The 22,149-nt window shown below is 45.8% G+C and overlaps 1 protein-coding gene across 1 annotated transcript in view; it reads right to left on the reverse strand.

Moving 5' to 3' along the window:
* TTBK1 (tau tubulin kinase 1) overlaps positions 1–22,149 on the reverse strand; it is a 363,196-nt gene that overhangs the window by 256,141 nt on the left and 84,906 nt on the right. The window contains exon 2 of the mRNA XM_069236392.1: positions 6,321–6,479. Coding sequence (XP_069092493.1) covers positions 6,321–6,428 — 108 coding nt within the window. The 5' untranslated portion in view covers positions 6,429–6,479. The remainder of the gene's footprint in view (positions 1–6,320; positions 6,480–22,149) is intronic.

Here is a 22,149-nt window from a genome sequence, read left to right on the forward strand (position 1 = left end):
CAGATGTGCGTCCCTTGCTTGCTGTGAAATCCTGGGAGCCATCCAAACAGGTAAATGTGATAGAACACTCAGCTGTGATAAATTTACAGCCCTCTTTTTGCAGAACCTAAATCCATCCCCTTTATAGCGCGTCCATAGTGTGCACAGTTCAAAACAGATAAAGTTACCAAGCCCATGGATGAGGAAGTGGCCAGTCTTATGCCGCGGCCGGGCAAGGAGCAGTAAGCATAAACATGGTATATAGTAGTGAAAGATCATACATTACTTTATGCAACAATGAGACACTAGATTATCACTGAGATATCAGTGTGAATTATATGCAACATTTTATTTACTTTAGTGTTGTATAGTAGTCCTCTCTGCTCAACTACAGTAGCACCCGGACTGTATTTTGACAAAACATAAACAAAAGAACAAAACAGCCGGAAAAGAACAGACTGAAAAAATCACCATAAATATTAAACTCAAAAGTAACAACTTAAAAAATACAGTCATTCTTGTCTTCAATCTTCCTACAATATCACGCTCCTTATTTAATGCGTAATCCACCTAGGTCACCCTAGGACAGTTTTTAGCTCCAAACCATTTTAAATGCGTGTCTATATAATTTCTGCATTCTTGACATTTCAATTGACTCCTCCAATTAACACTTGTTGACACATTTCAGCTCCAGTGTTACTTTAGGCCTCTTCAGGACTTCGGAAGAACGAAGTACCTAGGAAACCGGTGTCCTCCTGCTATCCCCGGTGCTGGTAACTCATGCATGCCAAACAGACTAACGGTAATACCAAAGATGTACCACTTTCACCTATTGGCCAAGACGTTGCCGGCTGTACAGGCGTAGAATCCTTGCACTGCTACTAGGTGCCGGCCCTTGCGTGGCCTGATCCTTGAATTGGGCGTCAGTTGGGCACCAGTGCTAGGCCCCTCAGCACAGTCTTCAACTAGACTTGGTGCATTAAGCAATCCGCGCGGGACGCCATCCCATTAAGAGAGATGCTCTCCTGGAGTGTGCCGACTGAAAATGAAGAACTATAAACTTTATGGGACTTGATCAGTATGCCCTGTTGATTACTAGTAATGTATTTATTTGTTTAAAAAGTTTATAAAGTGCAGAGAGACAATAAGGTCTAATCCGGCGCTGTGAGGAAGAGTGGAGCAGCCTACATCATGTAGTGAAATGTCAGTTTGTCAGCATCTTTCTAAACTTAGACTGATTAAGATTCAGTAAGGCAGTCAATTATTCACCTTAGTTGCACAGTAAAATCTAGCACGTCCTCCAACACTTGATCTCTGCATTCTGGAAGTTACCAGAAGAAGGGCAGAGGATAATCTGTTTATCTTCATGTTGACACGCCTCCTTTTTCAGCAATTAATACACAGTTATCATACTTACGTGGGGTGCTACTCAGTAAATGAGTCCTTGAGGAGAGTGTAACAAACACACACTGTTTCAATATAATATAGATTTTATTCCTATATAATGCTTTGTATGAATTTTGTGATAAACTACATAATGATTATGTGACTACTACATTCATAAAATTTATTTTGTATTTTCCTGTCCATGGAATAGTGAAATGAGTAACAATAACTATTTTTTGCAAATGATGACAAGAGAGCAGTGACATTTAGAGGTAGTTCTTGAAAAATAATAACATATTGGTCCCTTTGTGAGAATACTTTTGAAACCTGGTTTTATACTGAGCTTGCTTTCCACCATAACTATTTAAGCAGGAACAAAGTAATCTAGGGCCAGATGTATGAAAAAGGCCTTTTGCAAATCGGAAATAGCGATTTTTAAGAAATCGGTATTTCTGATTCGCAAAATGCAATGTATCATATTTGTGATTCGGTAAGAGCGATTTCTTAAAAATCGCAAATGCTATTACCGAATCGCAAATTGCGATACAGCCCACATTCGCATCTATGGGCCTGTCGGCCCATATTTGTGAATATTTTGCATGTCCCAAATTGCGAATTCCTAACTGGAATTACCAATTTTTGGGAGATGCAAAGTCCAGGGTGCTGGGGGCCTAAGCCCCCCTCTGCTGCACCCCAAAACATTTTTAACAACATGTAGGGTGCACACATGCCAAAAGGGCATGTGTGCTTTACATGTAAATTATAAAAATGCATTTTAAATGCATTTTTAAAATTTGCACATGGATACCACCAAGTTCAACTTGGTGGTAATAGCAATTCCTTAATGCCCAATTCTCATTAAGGAATTGCTTGATACATGTGCTTTAGAAATCGCAAAGAAGAATTCCTTATTTGCGATTTCTTATTTAGAGAGTTGCAATTTGTGACTCTCTAAACAGGGTCGCAATTTTAAGGAATCACTATTTTTGCTATTCCTTAAAATTGCGTTCAGAATGCCTTTGATACATTCTGAAATAGCTTTTTGCATTCGCAAACGGGCATTCGCACCGTTTGCGAATGCAAAAAGCTTTGATACATCTGGCCCCTAATGGTTCCATTGTTCTACTGTGTGGTGATTGTCTCACAAGAAAATAAAAAAATCACCTTGAGTGTCTCAATTATTTACTGGAAGACTTCTAATAATTCAGCATATAAATCATAAATCTGACCACCTTCTTGTCACTGGAGACTTTGAGCATCGCTTAGAAGAATTACGGAAGCAGCCCACCCTGGTCCTGACCATATTTGTTCTCCTACACTCCTACTAATCTAATGTTTGTCATACAGGACCTGTTTTTTTGGTCTTTAATTTTGGCACAAACTGTTGAATTTCTTGCTGTGCCATGTCCAGTATATTTCATTTGTCATAACTTTGGTGTTTTTTGTTCGATTCGGTTCCTTGCTGATCGAACTTCACAAGATTTCAAGTCCTGAACAATTATATTTGATTATTTTATTCTTCAGGGTTTGTTTTTTAAATCCTGTTCATTCTGGGACCTTCTACAGTGAAGCATGACAGACCAATGATACTTAGGATCAGACTGCCCACTGCAAGGCAGGGACCTCCAGGTCTAAGTTTCCAAGAGTGTGAGGTGGAAGGCCCGAGCACCTCTGTGTAACCTGCATTGTGCAATGCAATGAGGGAAGCAACCCAGGAATTACCTCTGGGAGGTGCGGATGCAGAGAGGGATATCCCGCCGGAATCTCTGGAGGACACATCTGAACTCGGAAGTTGGATAGGACGTAAGTCGGACTCTATGTGCTCCTGCAATCAGAAGACTCCCCCACGAAGGACCACCGAGTCATACACATGTCCACTTCATGGAGATGCTCCAGCTGGGCCTGCTCCTCGGGGGCACCATATTCAGACATAGGGATTCCTTCTGGCACAGTTTCAAAACTCCTGACAGTCCCCTAATACATGCTAACAGGTGGAGAACATCCCCGAGTGACTCGGTGTCAGGGTCATACTTGCAGACACTCCTGCTGTCAGCACCGAGACTTGAGCACCATATTAAATTATTTTCTTTGTTTCTTTGTATCTTGGATTAATGAAGTGATAGACATCACAACGCAGTGTCAGATTCAGTGGCACTTTGTTGTTTTTGCAAAGAGTTAATGAGGCTCAACCAGCGGTCATCTTCCATGGCCAACTAACCACTTCCTAAGCGTTAGGCATTTTGAAGCATATATCATTGCAGATTTTTACCCCTAAACAAAGCATTGATTTGGGGTAGAAAATAAGACTTGCATCCAAAACAATTATCATCCCTTGCCAGAGCTGTCGTCTTGGTTTCAACATCATTATGGCACAGGAAGCTGTCTCCCATGCAGCAACTGGTACTGCTCATATACCTGTGATAGAGAACACATGCAGAGAACAAAGAGTATGGGTGATTGCAATGACACAAGTGGTGCTTCGCATGACACACAGCACGTAAATAATTATACCAATCTCATGTGACGGAGTAAGTGGAGTGAGAGGACGTGATCTATCACAGGGCGCGGGGGTCTCACATATTCTCTTATTCTTTGGAGGGAGCTGGTGTGAGCTCTGGTACTGCTTGCCGCTGCTTGTACTCATCCAGGGTCATTTAGAGATCATATTTAATATTTGCAAGCGTGGTTTCAGTCTCCTGAATGGGCCTAAAGTCCTATTGTCCATCACGCAGGAGGTGGTGTTCCACGTATTCTTGTCGCTGTCTTGTTCTGTCTCCTTCGCAGATTTTATTGGGGCAAATGTCTTTAAAATCGCCTTGTAGTTTTACAGGTCCTTCGTATCTGCTACTGGGTTTCTCTAGATAGATGCAATGAATGCAAGCTTCAGAAGGCTGAGAACTGGTTGAAGAGGAACAGGCTCACTTGACTCAAGATGTCTGCTGTTACTATTTCATGCCGCCTGCTGAATATGGTCCAATGACAGGTTGGTTTTGGTTTTCTCAGCGCTTTTTGCTCCATGCTTTGATCTTGTTCGGACTGAGTGTCAGAGGAGAGAGCGGGTGCCTGGGTTCGATGATGGCCCAGAATGCTTCAGTAGTGATTAGCAGGTTTTGATTACTTGGTTCGTGAGGAACATTAGGGATCGTTGCTGTGTTTTTAGGTTGGTATTGATATACTTTTTGCTCTTCTCAGGAGGACTTTTCCAGGGAAATTTTCAAAATCCTCTATATTTTTTTCAATGACTCTTTATTGTAGCTCACAAGGAATGCTTTTTCAGTCCCTTCAACAGTTTCTTGATTATCAGTCTTGTTTTTTAGCAGTGTTTCTATCAGTATTCTTGCTAACCTTGCCAGCTTCAACAGCTGTTGGCACCAATGGTGTTTCACTTTGTGATCCTATTTTTTTTAGCTTGTTCGACTCTCTGTTGACGCCGCGAGCCCCAGGCTACTGGTTTCTCCTTCTGGAGAGTGCATCTTGTCTACTGTGATTGGTGTGTGACAGTAAAGAGTCCCTATTCTGTGGATGCATTCCACCTGCTTTCACATATTGTCAAATGTTTCCTTCCTTACTTTACTAAATTGTCTGGCCAGGAAGGGCTGTTTCTACTCAGTGTGACATGACTATGTGACCATGTGTTGGCGAAAATCCCAAGTTCCGTCGTGCAATGGACGCAGGGGGCATTTTGGGGATACATCTGCCACAACTGCGGGTTGCGTTCGATTTATATGATACTCCAAGTCAGTGGTTCCCAACCTTTTGACTTCTGTGGACGCCCACTTTATCACTACTAGAACCCGTGGGCCCCCACTAAATCATTATTGGAATCTGGGGACCACCACTGAGTCATTACTGGAACATGGGGATCCAACCTAAACATTGCCAATAATTTGAAATGCAAAACAAAACACAAAAAATATAGACACAAATATTCATCAAACAAATACACAAATGATAACACATTTTATTTAATTTGCAAACAAATATAAAACATTTAAAAAAAAATGTAATTTTAATAGGAAGGTCTGAATTTCTAAATTCAATTGAAGCCACATCTCGTCCATAGTATATTCTGTTTGGTGCACCTGCACGGAGCCCATGAATCAATCTGAGGAGACTAATTTAATTTTTAGCCTCCAGTTTCAAATTCCTTGACATTTACAGTACTTTTCAAAATTTTCAATTGTAGATTTACCCACTTTATTTATATACACTTTATTTATCTGTTAATATTATTTAATTTTCTAAGGAGTCACGGACCCCCTGAGGAGGCTTCGTGGACCTCCAGGGGTCCCCGGACCACAGACTGGACACCACTGCTGTAAGTCATGCATAGTTTGCTCATGGGTACGAAGAGGATTAGGGATAACTCTGAAAAGGTATTTGACCTGGATCAGTGACAGAATATCAGAAACACAAATATCGTGTGGACTGAATATTGTGTCAAATACATCGACGACAAGAATATTGAGATAGTAAATGCAGATAGGTAGGTATAGATTTACTGTTCTTAACTCCACATCTACATACCTTGAACACATATATATCATCAAGGTACATATATCTGGAGTTGTATATTGTAAAACTTTACTTACCCATAGAAAAATGACCTTCACGATATTCTTGTCCCCGATATTTTTGACACAATACTCTGTCCCACCATATTTGTGTTTCCGATATTTTGTCCAAATACCATTTGACCTTGAAATAGTACCTATATATTAATAAGACATCAAATGACATTACAAAAAGCACGTGTGGTGTCATAATCAATGATATTACTGACCACATCTCCAGTCTGCATCTTAATACGGCTAGACTGCTTTTGTTTGGAGGTAAAAGGTAGCGGGTGCAATAGTTTACGATGAGCTGGAGTGATATAGGGTGGTTAATCACAAGTTAATGGACCCAAAAATAAGCAGTGGAGCCTTACACAAGTAAGTAGTCGAAATACTCACCACTTTCCACCGGTCCTTCACCACGTAGCTCACAGGCAGGATGTCCACCTGCTCCCCTCCCCCGCTCATGTTGGCGTCGTCCTTGATCACTGACGCTAGGCACTGCATCTGCCAGCCAGAGAGGATTTTGCTGGCACCCGATTTAAATGAGCCATTTAACTAGAAGAAAAACAAACACAGAAAACAAGAGTTTAGCAACCACAGAATGATCAGGGTGAGGACTCATGCCAGCAAAGCTAATACTTGCTCATCCTCATAGGGAAATGTCAAGTTGAGGGAACAAGGCAGTCAGAGAAGAGCCGATGGTGTTCCGCCCCACCATCGACAGCACTTCGCCTGTTCCTGCTCATGAATCCAACTGGCTGCCTTCATGCGTAGACCTGGCAAGTGCAGCATACCATGCACGGAGGTCAAGGAAGGATGGGTCATGGGGACGCAACGCACGCCTCGCAGATCGAGGACTTTCCATGATACCAGTCCGTGATGACTGAAAGGAATGGGCTGGGTTGAGGGTCACTGGTTGGATGGGCAGGCTAACCATTCCAAGACTTTGTAAGAACACAGGGTGTCTGGTGGGTGGAGGATGCAACCAACCTGGAGAGTTGAAGTGCATCCAATGGTCTAGTGAAAAATACAAGCGCTTTAATCCTGGATAACTGGATGTGACTCTGTCGTGGTGATTTCTTGTAATCCATAGGCTGTTCCTCCAGTTCTGGCGGCCCTCAGTTCTAAAGAAGGGAATGCTCAATTTTCAAAATAAACTTTGAGTGAGTGATCTTTTGACTGAAAGATGGTGATCGAAATTTTGGAGAGTTTACTTGTACACCAAAGGCAAACCAATATTGCTCATCAGTATTGTATAAAACACAAGCCGTGAGCCACGGAATTCCTTTCCATTAAATTAGCTTGTTGGTTTTGGTGTTACCCAAATTTCGCTGCCCCTCAGCTCTCTTTACCTTGCTGCGTAAAACATGTTCGGATATTAAACCATCTCTCTTTGTGTGGTGCACATGAGCTCATGAAATGGACTTGTCCTTCCTGTCAGCACAACTAGACTCTTTGTGCCGTAGAGTGAAGAGCAAGAGCCCAGCAAAGGGCTCTACGGAGGAAGACGTTGCAGAATGGACCAAGACCAGATAATGACTAGTGATGTTTAAAAATAAATAGTGGCCTGGGAATCAAAAGAAATTTTGAACAACGGTGTCATGAACGGGCAAAGAAAAGAGGACTGAGGCAAACATTGGGAAAAGGTGAAAGAGAAATTGAGCAATGACTTCATAGAGAGCATAGAAACAAGACACAATGGGTTCTGGCAAAATCTAAAGGATCTACAAGAGTGCATTATTAAATACAGTGAGAGGCTGGAGAAAGATGGGGGGCTCTCTAATGGATAGACCTCTTAACTTAGGGCTGATTTTAAACTCGGCGGATGGGTTACTCCATCACAACGGTAACAGATATACCGTCCGCGGAAATCTAAATCCCATTATTTCCTATGGGATTTCGATTTCAGCGGACAGGATATCCACCACCGTTGTGACGGATTAATAGGCCCACTGAGTTCTAAATCAGGACCTTAGTTATGAAGGGGTAGAGAATGGACTGATGAACGTGAAAATGGGACAAGGGAGATGAGGCTAATGATACTTTAATAAAGAGTCAGGGAGAAGGTTAAAGCTGGTGTTTCAATGATTTAGACTGTTAAAGTTTACAGACATTTTCTGGAAGCGATTGCTGACAAATATGAAGCAAAGGGTTTATGAGTTGTTTAGGAAGAACTCCATTAAAGAGCAAGGAAGGATTGAACATAATTCAGTAAAATACCAAAAAAGGATCAAAGGCTAGATCTCAATGTATGGAGAAATGGTTGGAAGAGATTAAAACTCAAGTTGGAACTGAAAGTCAGTTGCAGAGGAAAGCTGGGTAAAGAAGCCATGATCTCATTGAAGGTCAGCTGCTAAGGAAAGCTACGAAAATAACTATTGGAGGGCTTAAGGAACAGCTGCTGAGGACTGCTAAGTAAAAAAAATCAAAGGAATTGAAAAAACTGTTGCTGGACATAGCTAGGTAAAGATCCAGTGAAGGGTTTGAGGAATGGCTGCTGAGGATTGTTAGGTAATGAACCAGTCTAGGTAGTGAGGAACAGCTGCTGAGGATAGCTAGATACCAACCATTCAAGGGATTGAGAACCAGCTGCTGAGGGTAGTTATGTAAGAAAATATCCAAGGGACTGAGAAACAGCTGCGGAGGATAGCTATATAATAAGGGAAACATCCTTTTTTACGACTTTCTTTTTACGCAAGTCATGGTTAACGAAAGTGAACAACGCTTTTTTTAACCACGACTCCGTTATTTTGTGCCTTAACTACGTATGTTCTGAACAACGAACATGCGTGGTTAAGGTACAAAGAAGGGAGTTGGCGAAGGAGGACGACGCAGGTGAGAAGGGGTCGACTAAGGTAAGTGGTGGGTTTAGGTTTTGGGGAGGGGGTGGGAGGTGGGGGGTTTTAGGTTTTGGGGTGGGGTTGGGGGTGTGTGGCGTTTTTGGTTTTGGGGAGGGGGTGGGGGGCAGGGGGTTTTAGGTTTTGGTGTGGGGTTGGGGGGTTTTTGGTTTTGGGGAGGGGGTGGGGGGTCAGGGGGTTTTAGGTTTTGGGGTGGGGTTGAGGGGGTGGGGGGTTTTAGGTTTTGGGGTGGGGTTGGGGGGTGGGGCATTTTTGGTTTTGGGGAGGGGGTTGGGGGTCAGGGGGTTTTAGGTTTTGGGGTGGGTTTGGGGGGGTGGGGTGAGAGGATAGCTAGATAATAACCATTCAAGTGATTGTGAAACAGCTGCTGAGGGCAGTTATGTAACGATCTATACAAATCAAAAAGGGGGGGCAGTATACAGCGGGAGGTTTAGGAACAACGTCCTGGTCCTGTGTATAGATCTCCCTAAGCTTATAAATCAAAAAAGTATATACACAGTTCCAATATACAAAATGTAACAATAAATCACAGGTCCCTGAGAGTCAAAATCTTTGAAGCAAGAGCCCTCATTCACCATTCGGTGACATGCTTCATCATAGGGCTATGCTCCTCGTCAGGCCGGCACTGCAATGCCTGACGGGCCCCACGAGGGGACTCTTTGCCGGAGATCTTTTGCAGATAATGACAAGCCGGTCAAAAAAATGTGAATACTGGATTGGTATAACGAAGAAAAACAGTTAAAAATGCCTAGAGGTGCAACATATTTTAATTAGGTATTTGACCTCTGACATAATTAAAAACATATATTGGGGATGCAATGGAACAATGTCTAAACTCCCCTGAAATAATCAAGAAAAGTTCTTGGTAGACACTAAGGGGGTCATTCTGACCCCGGCGGGCGGCAGGTGCCGCCCGCGGGGCGGAGACCGCCAGAAGACCGCACCGCGGTCAAATGACCGCGGCGGTCATTCTGACTTTCCCGCTGGGCCGGCGGGCGACCACCAAAAGGCCGCCCACCGGCCCAGCGGGAAAGACCCAGCAACGATGAAGCCGGCTCCGAATGGAGCCGACGGAGTTGCTGGGGTGCGACGGGTGCAGTGGCACCCGTCGTGATTTTCAGTGTCTGCAAAGCAGACACTGAAAATCATTATGGGGCCCCCAGGGGCCCCACGACACCCGTTCCCGCCATCCTGTTCCTGGCGGTAACAACCGCCAGGAACAGGGTGGCGGGAAGAGGGTCGGAATCCCCATGGCGGCGCTGCAAGCAGCGCCGCCACGGAGGATTCCCTGGGCCAGGGGAAAACCAGCGGGAAACCGCCGGTTCCCCTTTTCTGACCGCGGCTTTACCGCCGCGGTCAGAATGGCCCAGGAAGCACTGCCAGCCTGTTGGCGGTGCTTCCGCGGTCGTTGGCCCTGGCGGTCGGTGACCGCCAGGGTCAGAATGACCCCCTAAATCTCTTAATCTAAAGGTTAGTGCACGTAGACACAGGAACCCATGTGCTACTCCTATATCCTGGTCATTCAAGGGATTGAGGAACAACTGCTGAGGGTAACTAGTTAAGAAGCCATTCAAGGGAATGGGTAACACCTGCTGAGAGTCGGTAGGTAATATACATTCAAAGGATTGAGAAACAGCAGACGAGGATAGATAGGTAAAGAATCATTGACTAGATAAAGGAACAGCTGCTGAGGACAGCTAGATAAAGTACCATTGAATGGATTGGGGAACAGCTGCTAAGCCAGCTAGGTAAAGAACCGTTCAAGGGATTGAGGAACAGCTTCTGAGGTTAGTTAGGCAAAGGACCATCCACAGGTCTGAGGGACAGCTTCTGTGTGTAGCTAGAACAAGACCATTGAATGACTGAAGAAAATCTGTAGAGAATAGCTAGAGAAAGTGGCATTGAATGGATTGAGGAACAGATTCTCAGGACAGCTAGGAGAATAACAATTCGAGGGATGAGGAACGGCTGCTGGAGATAGACAGATAAAGAACCAGTGAAGGGCTTGGGGAGCAGCGGTTAAGCACTGTTAGGTAAAAGAGCATTAGAGGTTTTCAATAAAAGCTGCTGAAGATAGCTGTGTGAATTACCATTGAATTAATTCAAGAACGGCTGCTGAGAGAGCTTGTTCAACAACCATTGGAGTGCTGAGTAATAGCTATTGAGGATAGCCAGGAAAAGAACTATTGAATGGATGGAGGAAAAGCTGCCCAGCACAACTACGTAAAGATCCATTAAAGAGACTGTGAAACAGCTGCTGAAGATTACCAGGTAAAGAACCACTGATGGACTTAAGGAACAGCTGCTGGGGATAACTAGGTCAAGAACCAGTCCTGATACTGAGTAAAGGCTGTACTGGCCATAATGAATGGTGGACTTCTAACCATGGTTGGACCTGCCAGGGACAAGCATTAAAAAATGGGTGGAGCTTTACTAGTTAGGAATGGCTCAGGAAACGGTAGTTGGTTAGATATGTGGTTTGGGTGACACATGAAATGTGGCTCTATCAGCATGGCCAGCTTAGTTGGGGACAGATATAGTATCCCATTCTCCAACACAGGTCATAGATGACGCTGAAAATGGGGCCAGGCTTGTCCAATAAGAGTAGCGATGTAGTGTCTTCAAGGAGACCAACTCTAGACCAGACGCAGAGAATAAACTGTGCCATGCTGCCTAGCTACCTCTAGCAGTTACTGGCTGAAAGAAAAATTGCATTTATTTACTTGACTTATCTCTATAATCAAGCTTAAACTTTAGAGGCAGAAATCGTGCAGACATCGTTTGAGGCTTTGGGGAAGTAACCTTCCTACAGATTGGAATGGCCAAGACTGTGTGGAAGGTCCACACACAGGTCGCGCAGCCTCAAATGATGTTTGACATTGGCCAAAGGCCTGGGAGGTCAGCAGCAGTGCGTGTGAGCAGGGGTGTCTGGCACTGGTCTACCAGATCAGGGGGGGAGTATTAATGCTAAAGCTGTGAATCAATTGCAAAGGCAGCAGAAATTAAAAGAAGAAATCAAAATGATGCCTAAAATAGTCTGCCACAGCATCGCCATCACCAAGCCTTGCAAAGATACAGAAATCTCTCACCATCCTACACAGAGCTTGTGAGACTGCTAATGGCTAAACTCACAGCGGGCACCGCTGGGACCCAGTCTCCAACCGGATGTGAGCGGGCGGCACCGTCACGCTCACTCCTGCAAGCCCTGAAGGTACGAAACAAGCAAGCGGAAGTAGTTTAGGTTAGGCCACACCATCCTCTGGTGCAGGGTTCGTATAGACATCTTTTAGGAAGCTGCGGTAATGCATGCACAACTAAATGGGCACAGGGCTTCCAAGATCAGGGAAGCAGTGGGGACCATAAGTAGTTGGTAAGAGATGAAAGGTTAGAGGATGTACCTGTCACACAATCTAGTCCCAGGTCTTTCAAGCCACACGCCAGCACCAAACACAGACTGATGTATAGTCCTCAAACCTTACAATCCTCAAAAACACATTCTGGGCTATATATCTACAGGCAATGCCAGGAATTACATGTGATCAGTTAAGTTTCTTTTCCCCAGATCAAGTTCTTGCATTTACACTTTTGAAAAGTGTAAAGTGGATCAAGCTGTTGTATTTACGCTTTTGAAAAGTGGAGTCTTAGGAATTCAGCAGGATAAAATGGGATACATTCTAATGATTGCATACAATTACCAACTAAAACCAATGAGCACCATTGTACAGCACTAAAATCCATCAGTGATATTAGGAGAGGTTCGATGTGGCAATAGGATTTTTCCTCCGTATTAGTCATTAATGTCCCAAAAAATCAAATTATAGTAACTCAATTCGCTAGAAACTATTTGTCTTTGGTCAGCTGGAGTTTTTACCAAGTGAATGCATTGTTGACTAAATGGATGCAAACATCTGAGCATGGTGGAGACCAAAGGTGCCATAAAAAAATCTTTTGTGCATCTAAGAGTCATTAAGTAGGTCAAAAAATTGAATTTAATGTTAGAATTTGTATCCTGATTCACAGAACCAGCTTTTGTTGGGGCTTCTGACTGCAAAACCCACTTAGGCCCATATTTAAGGGGACCTAGGGCCTACTGGGGCCACATTAGCATCATTTTTTATGATGGTAATGTGGCCCAACTAGGCCAAATTGGCAGCGCCATATTTACAAAGTGATGCAATGCATGCGTTGTGCCACTTTGTAACCCCTTGCGCCACAGTATGCCTGTGCCAGGCATAATGTATGAAAGGGGGGCGTTCCCCCATTAAGGCTACCGCAAAAATGGTGCAGTGGAATCTAAGAGGTTCCGACTGCACCATTTTTAGTGGCTATTTTTAACGCCTGCACAGAGCAGGCATTAAAAGGGGGAACACCATTGTTTTCAATAGGCCCCTATGTACTCTGCAGGATTAGCGCCAACATTTTGGCACTAATCCCGCACAGTACATCAATTGCATCAAAAGGTGATGCTATTGCCCCTACCCTGCACATTATGCACCGTATATTAAATATGGCAAACACATGGTGACGGCAGAGGGGTTGTAAGGGTTGGAAGACAAATGGCGCTGCATTGGATGCAACGCCACTTTCCTTAAAACCGGGCCTTAGTTCTTGGGAAAATACAGATGTATGGAGGATACCGCCTCGTAAAACACAAAAGAATTGTCTTAGAAAGGGCGGAATCAGTATGTTTCCAGGCACAAAAGTGTGCAGATCCCCATTTTTGATGGGTGTAGGGGAAAGAGTTTTTCCACTTGTAAATATATATGTGTTGAAAAATGCTCCCTGTGTGAAGCACGTGCTTGCTATGCATACAGCCAAGGAGTGCCCGTGGCACACGCACTCCTCTGGAGAACACAAGGGGCCAGATGTACAAAAATGCAATTTTGCATTTCTTAAATAGCGACTGCATAGAAATCACTATTTAAGAAATGCTAAATGCTATGTACAGAGATACCAATCCCCTAATAGCGATTCGTACAAAGTATGAATCAATATTGGGAAATCACGATTTCCTACGCCAAGACTTAGGGCTTGGTTTAGATTTTGGCAGACGAGTTACTACGTCACAATGGTGGAGGACTTCACATTATTTCCTACGGGATTTAGATTTCGGCAGACGGGATATGCATCACCGTTGTGATGGAGTAACTCATCCGCCAAGAACTAATCAGGCTCTTAGCCTGAGTGTTCTGTGACCCTGCCGGACGGATTTTCTCTGTCTTGACGATATATTCTTTGCCACCAGGAAGCCATCTTGTGCACTCAACAAATACTCAGCAACATAAAACAGTGTTTGTATGGAAGGTACCCAAGTCGAAACGTAGTTACACATTCTACCAAATAATAAATACATTCTTTGTTAAATAATACAGACATTGGCTTGGGAAAGCGCAGAGTCCTATCGATGTTAGATCCCAGACAGTGGAATGTACCATCCCACTGAAGGTGGCCCACCTCCTTCTCCCACAGCAGGGGTCAGCTGTCAGTTTCACCAGTCTTGTGGCTCTGGGAACATTCAATTATGAAAGTTTGACCCTACCACTAACTGGTTTCCAAGAGCAACTATGGATTGCAGTCCTTGAACTTGCTACATAGTTGACAGTCACTCAGAGGTGAACTCTGCTTTCCTACCTACCCCCACCAGAAACAATGTAGTCAGAAGACTTTCTGTACCACCAATATTGCATTAAATGATTTTCTTTTAGATCCATTGAATGTGAATTAATCTTATGTTGGCAACCTAATCCTATATATGCCTGGGGGGGTCCTGGCTATGCCGGGCTGCAAGGTGGCCACTCGACACAGGACTCTGCCGACCGAACAAAAGATCCGTCACCTATCTGACACAACAGGGACGCCCAACTCCAGCAACCATCCTGCGTGGGATCTCTGAGGCGGTCTGGGCCAGGAGAGGGGCCCCTTCAACTCTTTGTGCAGCACTAGTGTGCTGAATTAGGAGGAGCGCACGAGGCTTCAGTGGACCTGGACGCAGCCTGGTTGACGTGGAGCGGGGGGAGGAGGGTCCATGCTCCTCCCCCTGGACACGATGCTGGGGACGGGAGGGAACAGCTGTGGCGTGTCCGCCTCTACTGCCGCACATGCCTGCCGCCTGCTGCGTATGCCAGGAGAGAAGAGGCGCATAACCTTTGAGCGGCTGCCGCTCTGTCGTTGGGACCTGGTGCTGGGGACGGTGCTCGGCCAGATGCATGGAGGCAGCTGGGGCCCAGTGGTGTTAGCCTTGCGCCTCAGCCCGTGCTGCGGCTGACGCAGCAGTGGGCGACTAGATTGCCGCCATCCCCGCAGGCTTGTGAAGAGCACCTTAGAGTCAGTGGATGAGTTGGGCCTCAGCCCGTAAAACTGTTAAATATTGTTTCTGGACCGAGGAGGTGCTGGGTGGCTGCGCTGCTGCTCCTGACCCGCCAGTGCTGCTGCTGGCACCAAAGGTCGGATTGCACGGGCTGAGGCCCCACAGTGCAGCCGCATTGCTTTATTATAGACCTACATCCCCAGGAGTTACTTGCCTCCACGTCCTCCACCGAGCCAGAAATAGTTTGTCACTTGGCCCAAAGTGTGCCTGCGCAGCCAGTTTGCCCTGGGGACATCGGAGAGTCCATCCTGCGCTTCTACATAACAGTCATCGCCGCCCCCCTCCACTGGAACTCATCATCTGACTGGTGGAGTGGGTGAACCCCGGGCCAGCCGCCTCGTGAACGTACTCAGCAGCACACTATAAATTCATGCCAATGCTCCTTTCTTGACCCACCCAAGAGACCCTGACTCCGAGCCTGCTCGTGTCCCCCGCACTAACTTATCGAGACCACAACACGGTCCTACAGTTGGTGAGAGAGCGTGGGTCAGTTCAATACCAAGGCAACAATACTTCCTTCTGCTCTGCCTTTACGGTGGCGGTGCAGACGGCCCGTCACAATTTCCTGCCCGAAAAAAAGGCTCCTTCAGCAGGCAGAAATGCCTTATACCCTTCTATACCCGGCCAAGCTAAGAATTTGTCATGAGGACAAACTGCACTTCTTCATGGATGCCAAAGTGGCTTTTAAATTTACTGAGCAGGCAGTGACAGGTTGGCGACCTCAGGGGTCAGCCAGTTCCTTGGGGGAGACCCCGCTGAGCAACAACTAGAACACTACGATGTTGCAATCTCCTGTTTGATCACTTTAGCCTACATTGATGTGCAGTGTGGCGTTCCTCCATGTATCCTGGATGCCGGGGGCCTCGACACTTCAGATCACCCACAAATAGCATCTCATATCCCATGTTCATTTACTGTCACAACTACGTACACAAGGTGTTCTCCCTATATCTTGTTCGGTCACCCTAGCTGTATACAGCAGGGTTGTCACCTGGTGCGACCCCACCACACAGGGATGTTTTCCGATGTTCAAACACTGGGGGTTGTGAGTTGGGAGGGTGGGGGGATGGCTTGTTTTTCTCACCCTTTTTCGGGGGTTGGAGTGGGCGGGGAAGGTGGAAGATTTGTTTTCACATTTTTTTTATTTGTTGAGTTTGTAGTTCTTTGTACGGCCCCTGCCACAAGACCTAATTCATCATAGGGGCATCTGGTCGCCGTAGCTCACATATCACATGCAGACCCCCTTCAGTGTCCCACTCTTCATATAACATGGTCACTTTAACTTGCATCACTTGGAATATCCGAGGCCTAGATGACCGCAGCAAAGCACGCTTTACACACTCCTACCTAAATAGACATAGCGTGGACATATGCTTTCTCCAGGAAACCCACATGCATATCAGCCCCGAATCACTCCCCTATCGACCCTGATAGTCGATATGTTATCCTGGCGAGCACCCTTCACAGACACCCAGTAACCCTGACTGCGGTGTATACGGTCCCAACATTGACAGTCATTGTGAGAAAGTAGCCTCTTTCGAGCCTTGTTACCCCCACTTTTGGCCTGTTTGTGAGTGTATGTCAGGGTGTTTTCACTGTCTCACTGGGATCCTGCTAGCCAGGGCCCAGTGCTCATAGTGAAAACCCTATGTTTTCAGTATGTTTGTTATGTGTCACTGGGACCCTGCTAGTCAGGACCCCAGTGCTCATAAGTTTGTGGCCTATATGTATGTGTTCCCTGTGTGGTGCCTAACTGTCTCACTGAGGCTCTGCTAATCAGAACCTCAGTGGTTATGCTCTCTCATTTCTTTCTAAATTGTCACTAACAGGCTAGTGACTAATTTTACCAATTTACATTGGCTTACTGGAACACCCTTATAATTCCTTAGTATATGGTACTGAGGTACCCAGGGTATTGGGGTTCCAGGAGATCCCTATGGGCTGCAGTATTTCTTTTGCCACCCATAGGGAGCTCTGACAATTCTTACACAGGCCTGCCACTGCAGCCTGAGTGAAATAACGTCCACGTTATTTCACAGCCATTTTACACTGCACTTAAGTAACTTATAAGTCACCTATATGTCTAACCTTTACCTGGTAAAGGTTAGGTGCAAAGTTACTTAGTGTGAGGGCACCCTGGCACTAGCCAAGGTGCCCCCACATTGTTCAGGGCCAATTCCCCGGACTTTGTGAGTGCGGGGACACCATTACACGCGTGCACTACATATAGGTCACTACCTATATGTAGCTTCACAATGGTAACTCCGAATATGGCCATGTAACATGTCTATGATCATGGAATTGCCCCCTCTATGCCATCCTGGCATGGTTGGCACAATCCCATGATCCCAGTGGTCTGTAGCACAGACCCTGGTACTGCCAAACTGCTCTTCCTGGGGTTTCACTGCAGCTGCTGCTGTTGCCAACCCCTCAGACAGGCATCTGCCCTCCTGGGGTCCAGCCAGGCCTGGCCCAGGATGGCAGAACAAAGGACTTCCTCTGAGAGAGGGTGTTACACCCTCTCCCTTTGGAAAATGGTGTGAAGGCAGGGGAGGAGTAGCCTCCCCCAGCCTCTGGAAATGCTTTGTTGGGCACAGATGTGCCCAATTCTGCATAAGCCAGTCTACACCGGTTCAGGGGACCCCTTAGCCCTGCTCTGGCGCGAAACTGGACAAAGGAAAGGGGAGTGACCACTCCCCTGACCTGCACCTCCCCTGGGAGGTGTCCAGAGCTCCTCCAGTGTGCTCCAGACCTCTGCCATCTTGGAAACAGAGGTGCTGCTGGCACACTGGACTGCTCTGAGTGGCCAGTGCCACCAGGTGACGTCAGAGACTCCTTCTGATAGGCTCCTTCAGGTGTTAGTAGCCTATCCTCTCTCCTAGGTAGTCAAACCCTCTTTTCTGGCTATTTAGGGTCTCTGTCTCTGGGGAAACTTTAGATAACGAATGCAAGAGCTCATCCGAGTTCCTCTGCATCTCTCTCTTCACCTTCTGCCGAGGAATCGACTGCTGACCGTGCTGGAAGCCTGCAAAACTGCAACATAGTAGCAAAGACGACTACTGCAACTCTGTAACGCTGATCCTGCCGCCTTCTCGACTGTTTTCCTGGTGGTGCATGCTGTGGGGGTAGACTGCCTCCTCTCTGCACTAGAAGCTCCGAAGAAATCTCCTGTGGGTCGACGGAATCTTCCCCCTGCAACCGCAGGCACCAAAAAGCTGCATTACCGGTCCCTTGGGTCTCCTCTCAGCACGACGAGCGAGGTCCCTCGAATCCAGCAACTCTGTCCAAGTGACCCCCACAGTCCAGTGACTCTTCAGTCCAAGTTTGGTGGAGGTAAGTCCTTGCCTCACCTCGCTAGACTGCATTGCTGGGAACCGCGACTTTTGCAGCTACTCCGGCCCCTGTGCACTTCCGGCGGAAATCCATTGTGCACAGCCAAGCCTGGGTCCACGGCACTCTAACCTGCATTGCACGACTTTCTAAGTTGGTCTCCGGCGACGTGGGACTCCTTTGTGCGACTTCGGGTGAGCACTGTTTCACGCATCCTCGTAGTGCCTGTTTCTGGGCCTTCTCCGGGTGCTACCTGCTGCTAAGAGGGCTCCTTGTCTTGCTCGACGTCCCCTCTACCTCCTGGTCCAATTTGCGACCTCCTGGTCCCTCCTGGGCCACAGCAGCATCCAAAAACGCTAACCGCACGATTTGCAGCTAGCAAGGCTTGTTGGCGTTCTTTCGGCGGGAAAACACTTCTGCACGACTCTACAAGGCGAGAGGGATCCGTCCTCCAAAGGGAAAGTCTCTAGCCCTTTGCGTTCCTGCAGAAACCGCAGCTTCTTCTGTCCAGTAGAAGCTTCTTTGCACCCGCAGCTGGCATTTCCTGGGCATCTGCCCATCTCCGACTTGCTTGTGACTTTTGGACTTGGTCCCCTTGTTCCACAGGTACCCCAGATTGGAAATCCAGCATTGTTGCATTGTTGGTTTGTGTCTTTCCTGCATTATTCCTCTAACACGACTTCTTTGTCCTTAGGGGAACTTCAGTGCACTTTGCACTCACTTTTCAGGGTCTTGGGGAGAGCTAATTTTCTAACTCTCACTATTTCTAATAGTCCCAGCGACCCTCTACAAGGTCACATAGGTTTGGGGTCCATTCGTGGTTCGCATTCCACTTTTGGAGTATATGGTTTGTGTTGCCCCTATCCCTATGTTTCCCCATTGCATCCTATTGTAACTATACATTGTTTGCACTGTTTTCTAAGACTATACTGCATATTTTTGGTATTGTGTACATATATCTTGTGTATATTTCCTATCCTCTCACTGAGGGTACACTCTAAGATACTTTGGCATATTGTCATAAAAATAAAGTACCTTTATTTTTAGTATAACTGTGTATTGTGTTTTCTTATGATATTGTGCATATGACACTAGGTGGTACTGTAGTAGCTTCACACGTCTCCTAGTTCAGCCTAAGCTGCTCTGCTAAGCTACCATTATCTATCAGCCTAAGCTGCTAGACACCCTATACACTAATAAGGGATAACTGGGCCTGGTGCAAGGTGCAAGTACCCCTTGGTACTCACTACAAGCCAGTCCAGCCTCCTACATTGGTTGTGCAGCGGTGGGATAAGTGCTTTGAGACTACTTACCACTCTTGTCATTGTACTTTTCATATGAGAAAAATATACAAAACAAGGTCAGTGTGTGTACACAGTGCTAAAAAGTTTTGCATTTCCTCTTTTCACTCTTTTCTAAAGTGCTGAAAAGTACTTCTAAACTTTCAAAAAGTTCTAAAAAGTTTAAAAAGTTTTTTTTCTCTGTCTTTCAAAAAGCTCTGACAAACTTTTTTATCTTTTTCTATCACTTTAACTCTCTCTAAAAATGTCTGGCACAGGCCAAAATGTTGATCTGTCCAAACTTGCATATGATCACCTTAGCTGGAAAGGAGCAAGGAGTCTCTGCATAGAGAGAGGTTTGAGTGTAGGGAAGAATCCTTCCTTGGAACTGTTACTTAACATGCTTAGAGAACAGGATAAGGCTAGAAGTGCCCCATCTGTAGAAAAAGCAGCTAATGGTTCCCAATCTGATCCAGGGACTGCCCCAGGAAAAGATTCAGGAAAGAAACTCCCTAGCCTGCCCATTACTAGACAGTCTAGCATAGTTGGTAATGATGGAGAGCCACACCATACAAATAGTGTTGTCTCACATCATAGCAAAAGCATTTATTCTCACCACAGTGGTACTGATGTTTCTGTTAGCCAAGCTGTTAGGGTGCCCTCTGTAAGGGACAGGTCTCCTTCTGTCCATTCTCACCATACTTCTGTTTCAAGACATGTCCCTCCCACCCACCCTGATGACAGATTGTTAGAAAGGGAGCTCAATAGATTGAGAGTGGAACAAACCAGACTGAAGCTCAAGAAGCAACAGCTGGATTTGGAGAGACAGACCTTAGAAGTAGAGAAGGAGAGACAGAAACTGGGTTTAGAAACCCATGGTGGCAGCAGCAGTATTCCCCATAGTCATCCTGCAAAAGAGCATGATTCCAGGAATCTGCACAAGATAGTTCCCCCTTATAAGGAGGGGGATGACATTAACAAGTGGTTTGCTGCACTTGAGAGGGCCTGTGTTGTACGGGATGTCCCTCAAAGGCAGTGGGCTGCTATCCTATGGCTATCATTTAGTGGTAAAGGTAGGGATAGGCTCCTTACTGTCAAAGAAAATGAAGCTAATGATTACAAAGTTCTTAAGAATGCACTCCTGGATGGTTATGGCTTAACCACTGAACAATACAGGATAAAGTTCAGAGAGACCAAAAAGGAGTCTTCACAAGACTGGGTTGATTTAATTGACCATTCAGTGAAGGCCTTGGAAGGGTGGTTACATGGCAGTAAAGTTACTGATTATGACAGCCTGTATAACTTGATCCTGAGAGAGCATATTCTTAATAATTGTGTGTCTGATTTGTTGCACCAGTACTTGGTGGACTCTGATCTGACCTCTCCCCAAGAATTGGGAAAGAAGGCAGACAAATGGGTCAGAACAAGGGTGAACAGAAAAGTTCATACAGGTGGTGACAAAGAGAACAAGAAGAAAGATGGTGAAAAATCTCAAGATAAGCATGGGGATAAGGGTAAAACCAAAGATCCCACTTCAAATCTTAAACACTCTTCAGAGGGTGGGGATAAAACAAATTCTTCCTCTTCTTCTCAACCCACACACATTAAAAAGCCTTGGTGCTTTGTGTGTAAAAATAGAGGCCATAGGCCAGGGGATAAGTCCTGTCCAGGTAAACCCCCTGAGCCTACCACCACTAATACATCAAGCTCTAGTGCCCCTAGCAGTAGTGGTACTAGTGGTGGGACTGCTGGCAACAGTCAAGTTAAGGGTGTAGTTGGGTTCACTTATGGGTCCATAGTAGAAACTGGGGTAGTCAGTCCCAAGACAGTTTCTGTCACACCTAGTGGCATTGGCCTTGCCACACTGGCTGCTTGTCCCCTTACAATGGATAAGTACAGGCAGACAGTTTCAATAAATGGTGTTGAGGCCTTGGCCTACAGGGACACAGGTGCCAGTATCACTTTGGTGACTGAAAACCTAGTGCACCCTGATCAACACATCATTGGACAACAGTATAAGATTATTGATGTCCATAACTCCACTAAGTTTCTTCCCTTAGCTATAATTCAGTTTAGTTGGGGTGGAGTTACTGGCCCTAAGCAGGTGGTAGTATCACCTAGCTTACCTGTAGATTGTCTCTTAGGTAATGACCTAGAGGCCTCAGGTTGGGCTGATGTAGAGTTTTATGCCCATGCAGCCATGCTGGGCATCCCTGAGGAATTGTTCCATCTCATTTCTACTGAAATGAAAAAGCAAAGGAGAGAAGGCCTGAAAACTCAGGATCCCTCTCCATCAACAGGTAAAAAGGGTATCACAGTATCCCCTAACCACCCTACCATTCAGGATACCATTCCTGTGGTGGGAGAAACCTCTCCTGGGGTGGCACCTG

This window comes from Pleurodeles waltl, chromosome 5 (genome assembly GCF_031143425.1).
Source record: "Pleurodeles waltl isolate 20211129_DDA chromosome 5, aPleWal1.hap1.20221129, whole genome shotgun sequence".
In the NCBI taxonomy this organism is placed as follows: Eukaryota; Metazoa; Chordata; class Amphibia; order Caudata; family Salamandridae; genus Pleurodeles; species Pleurodeles waltl.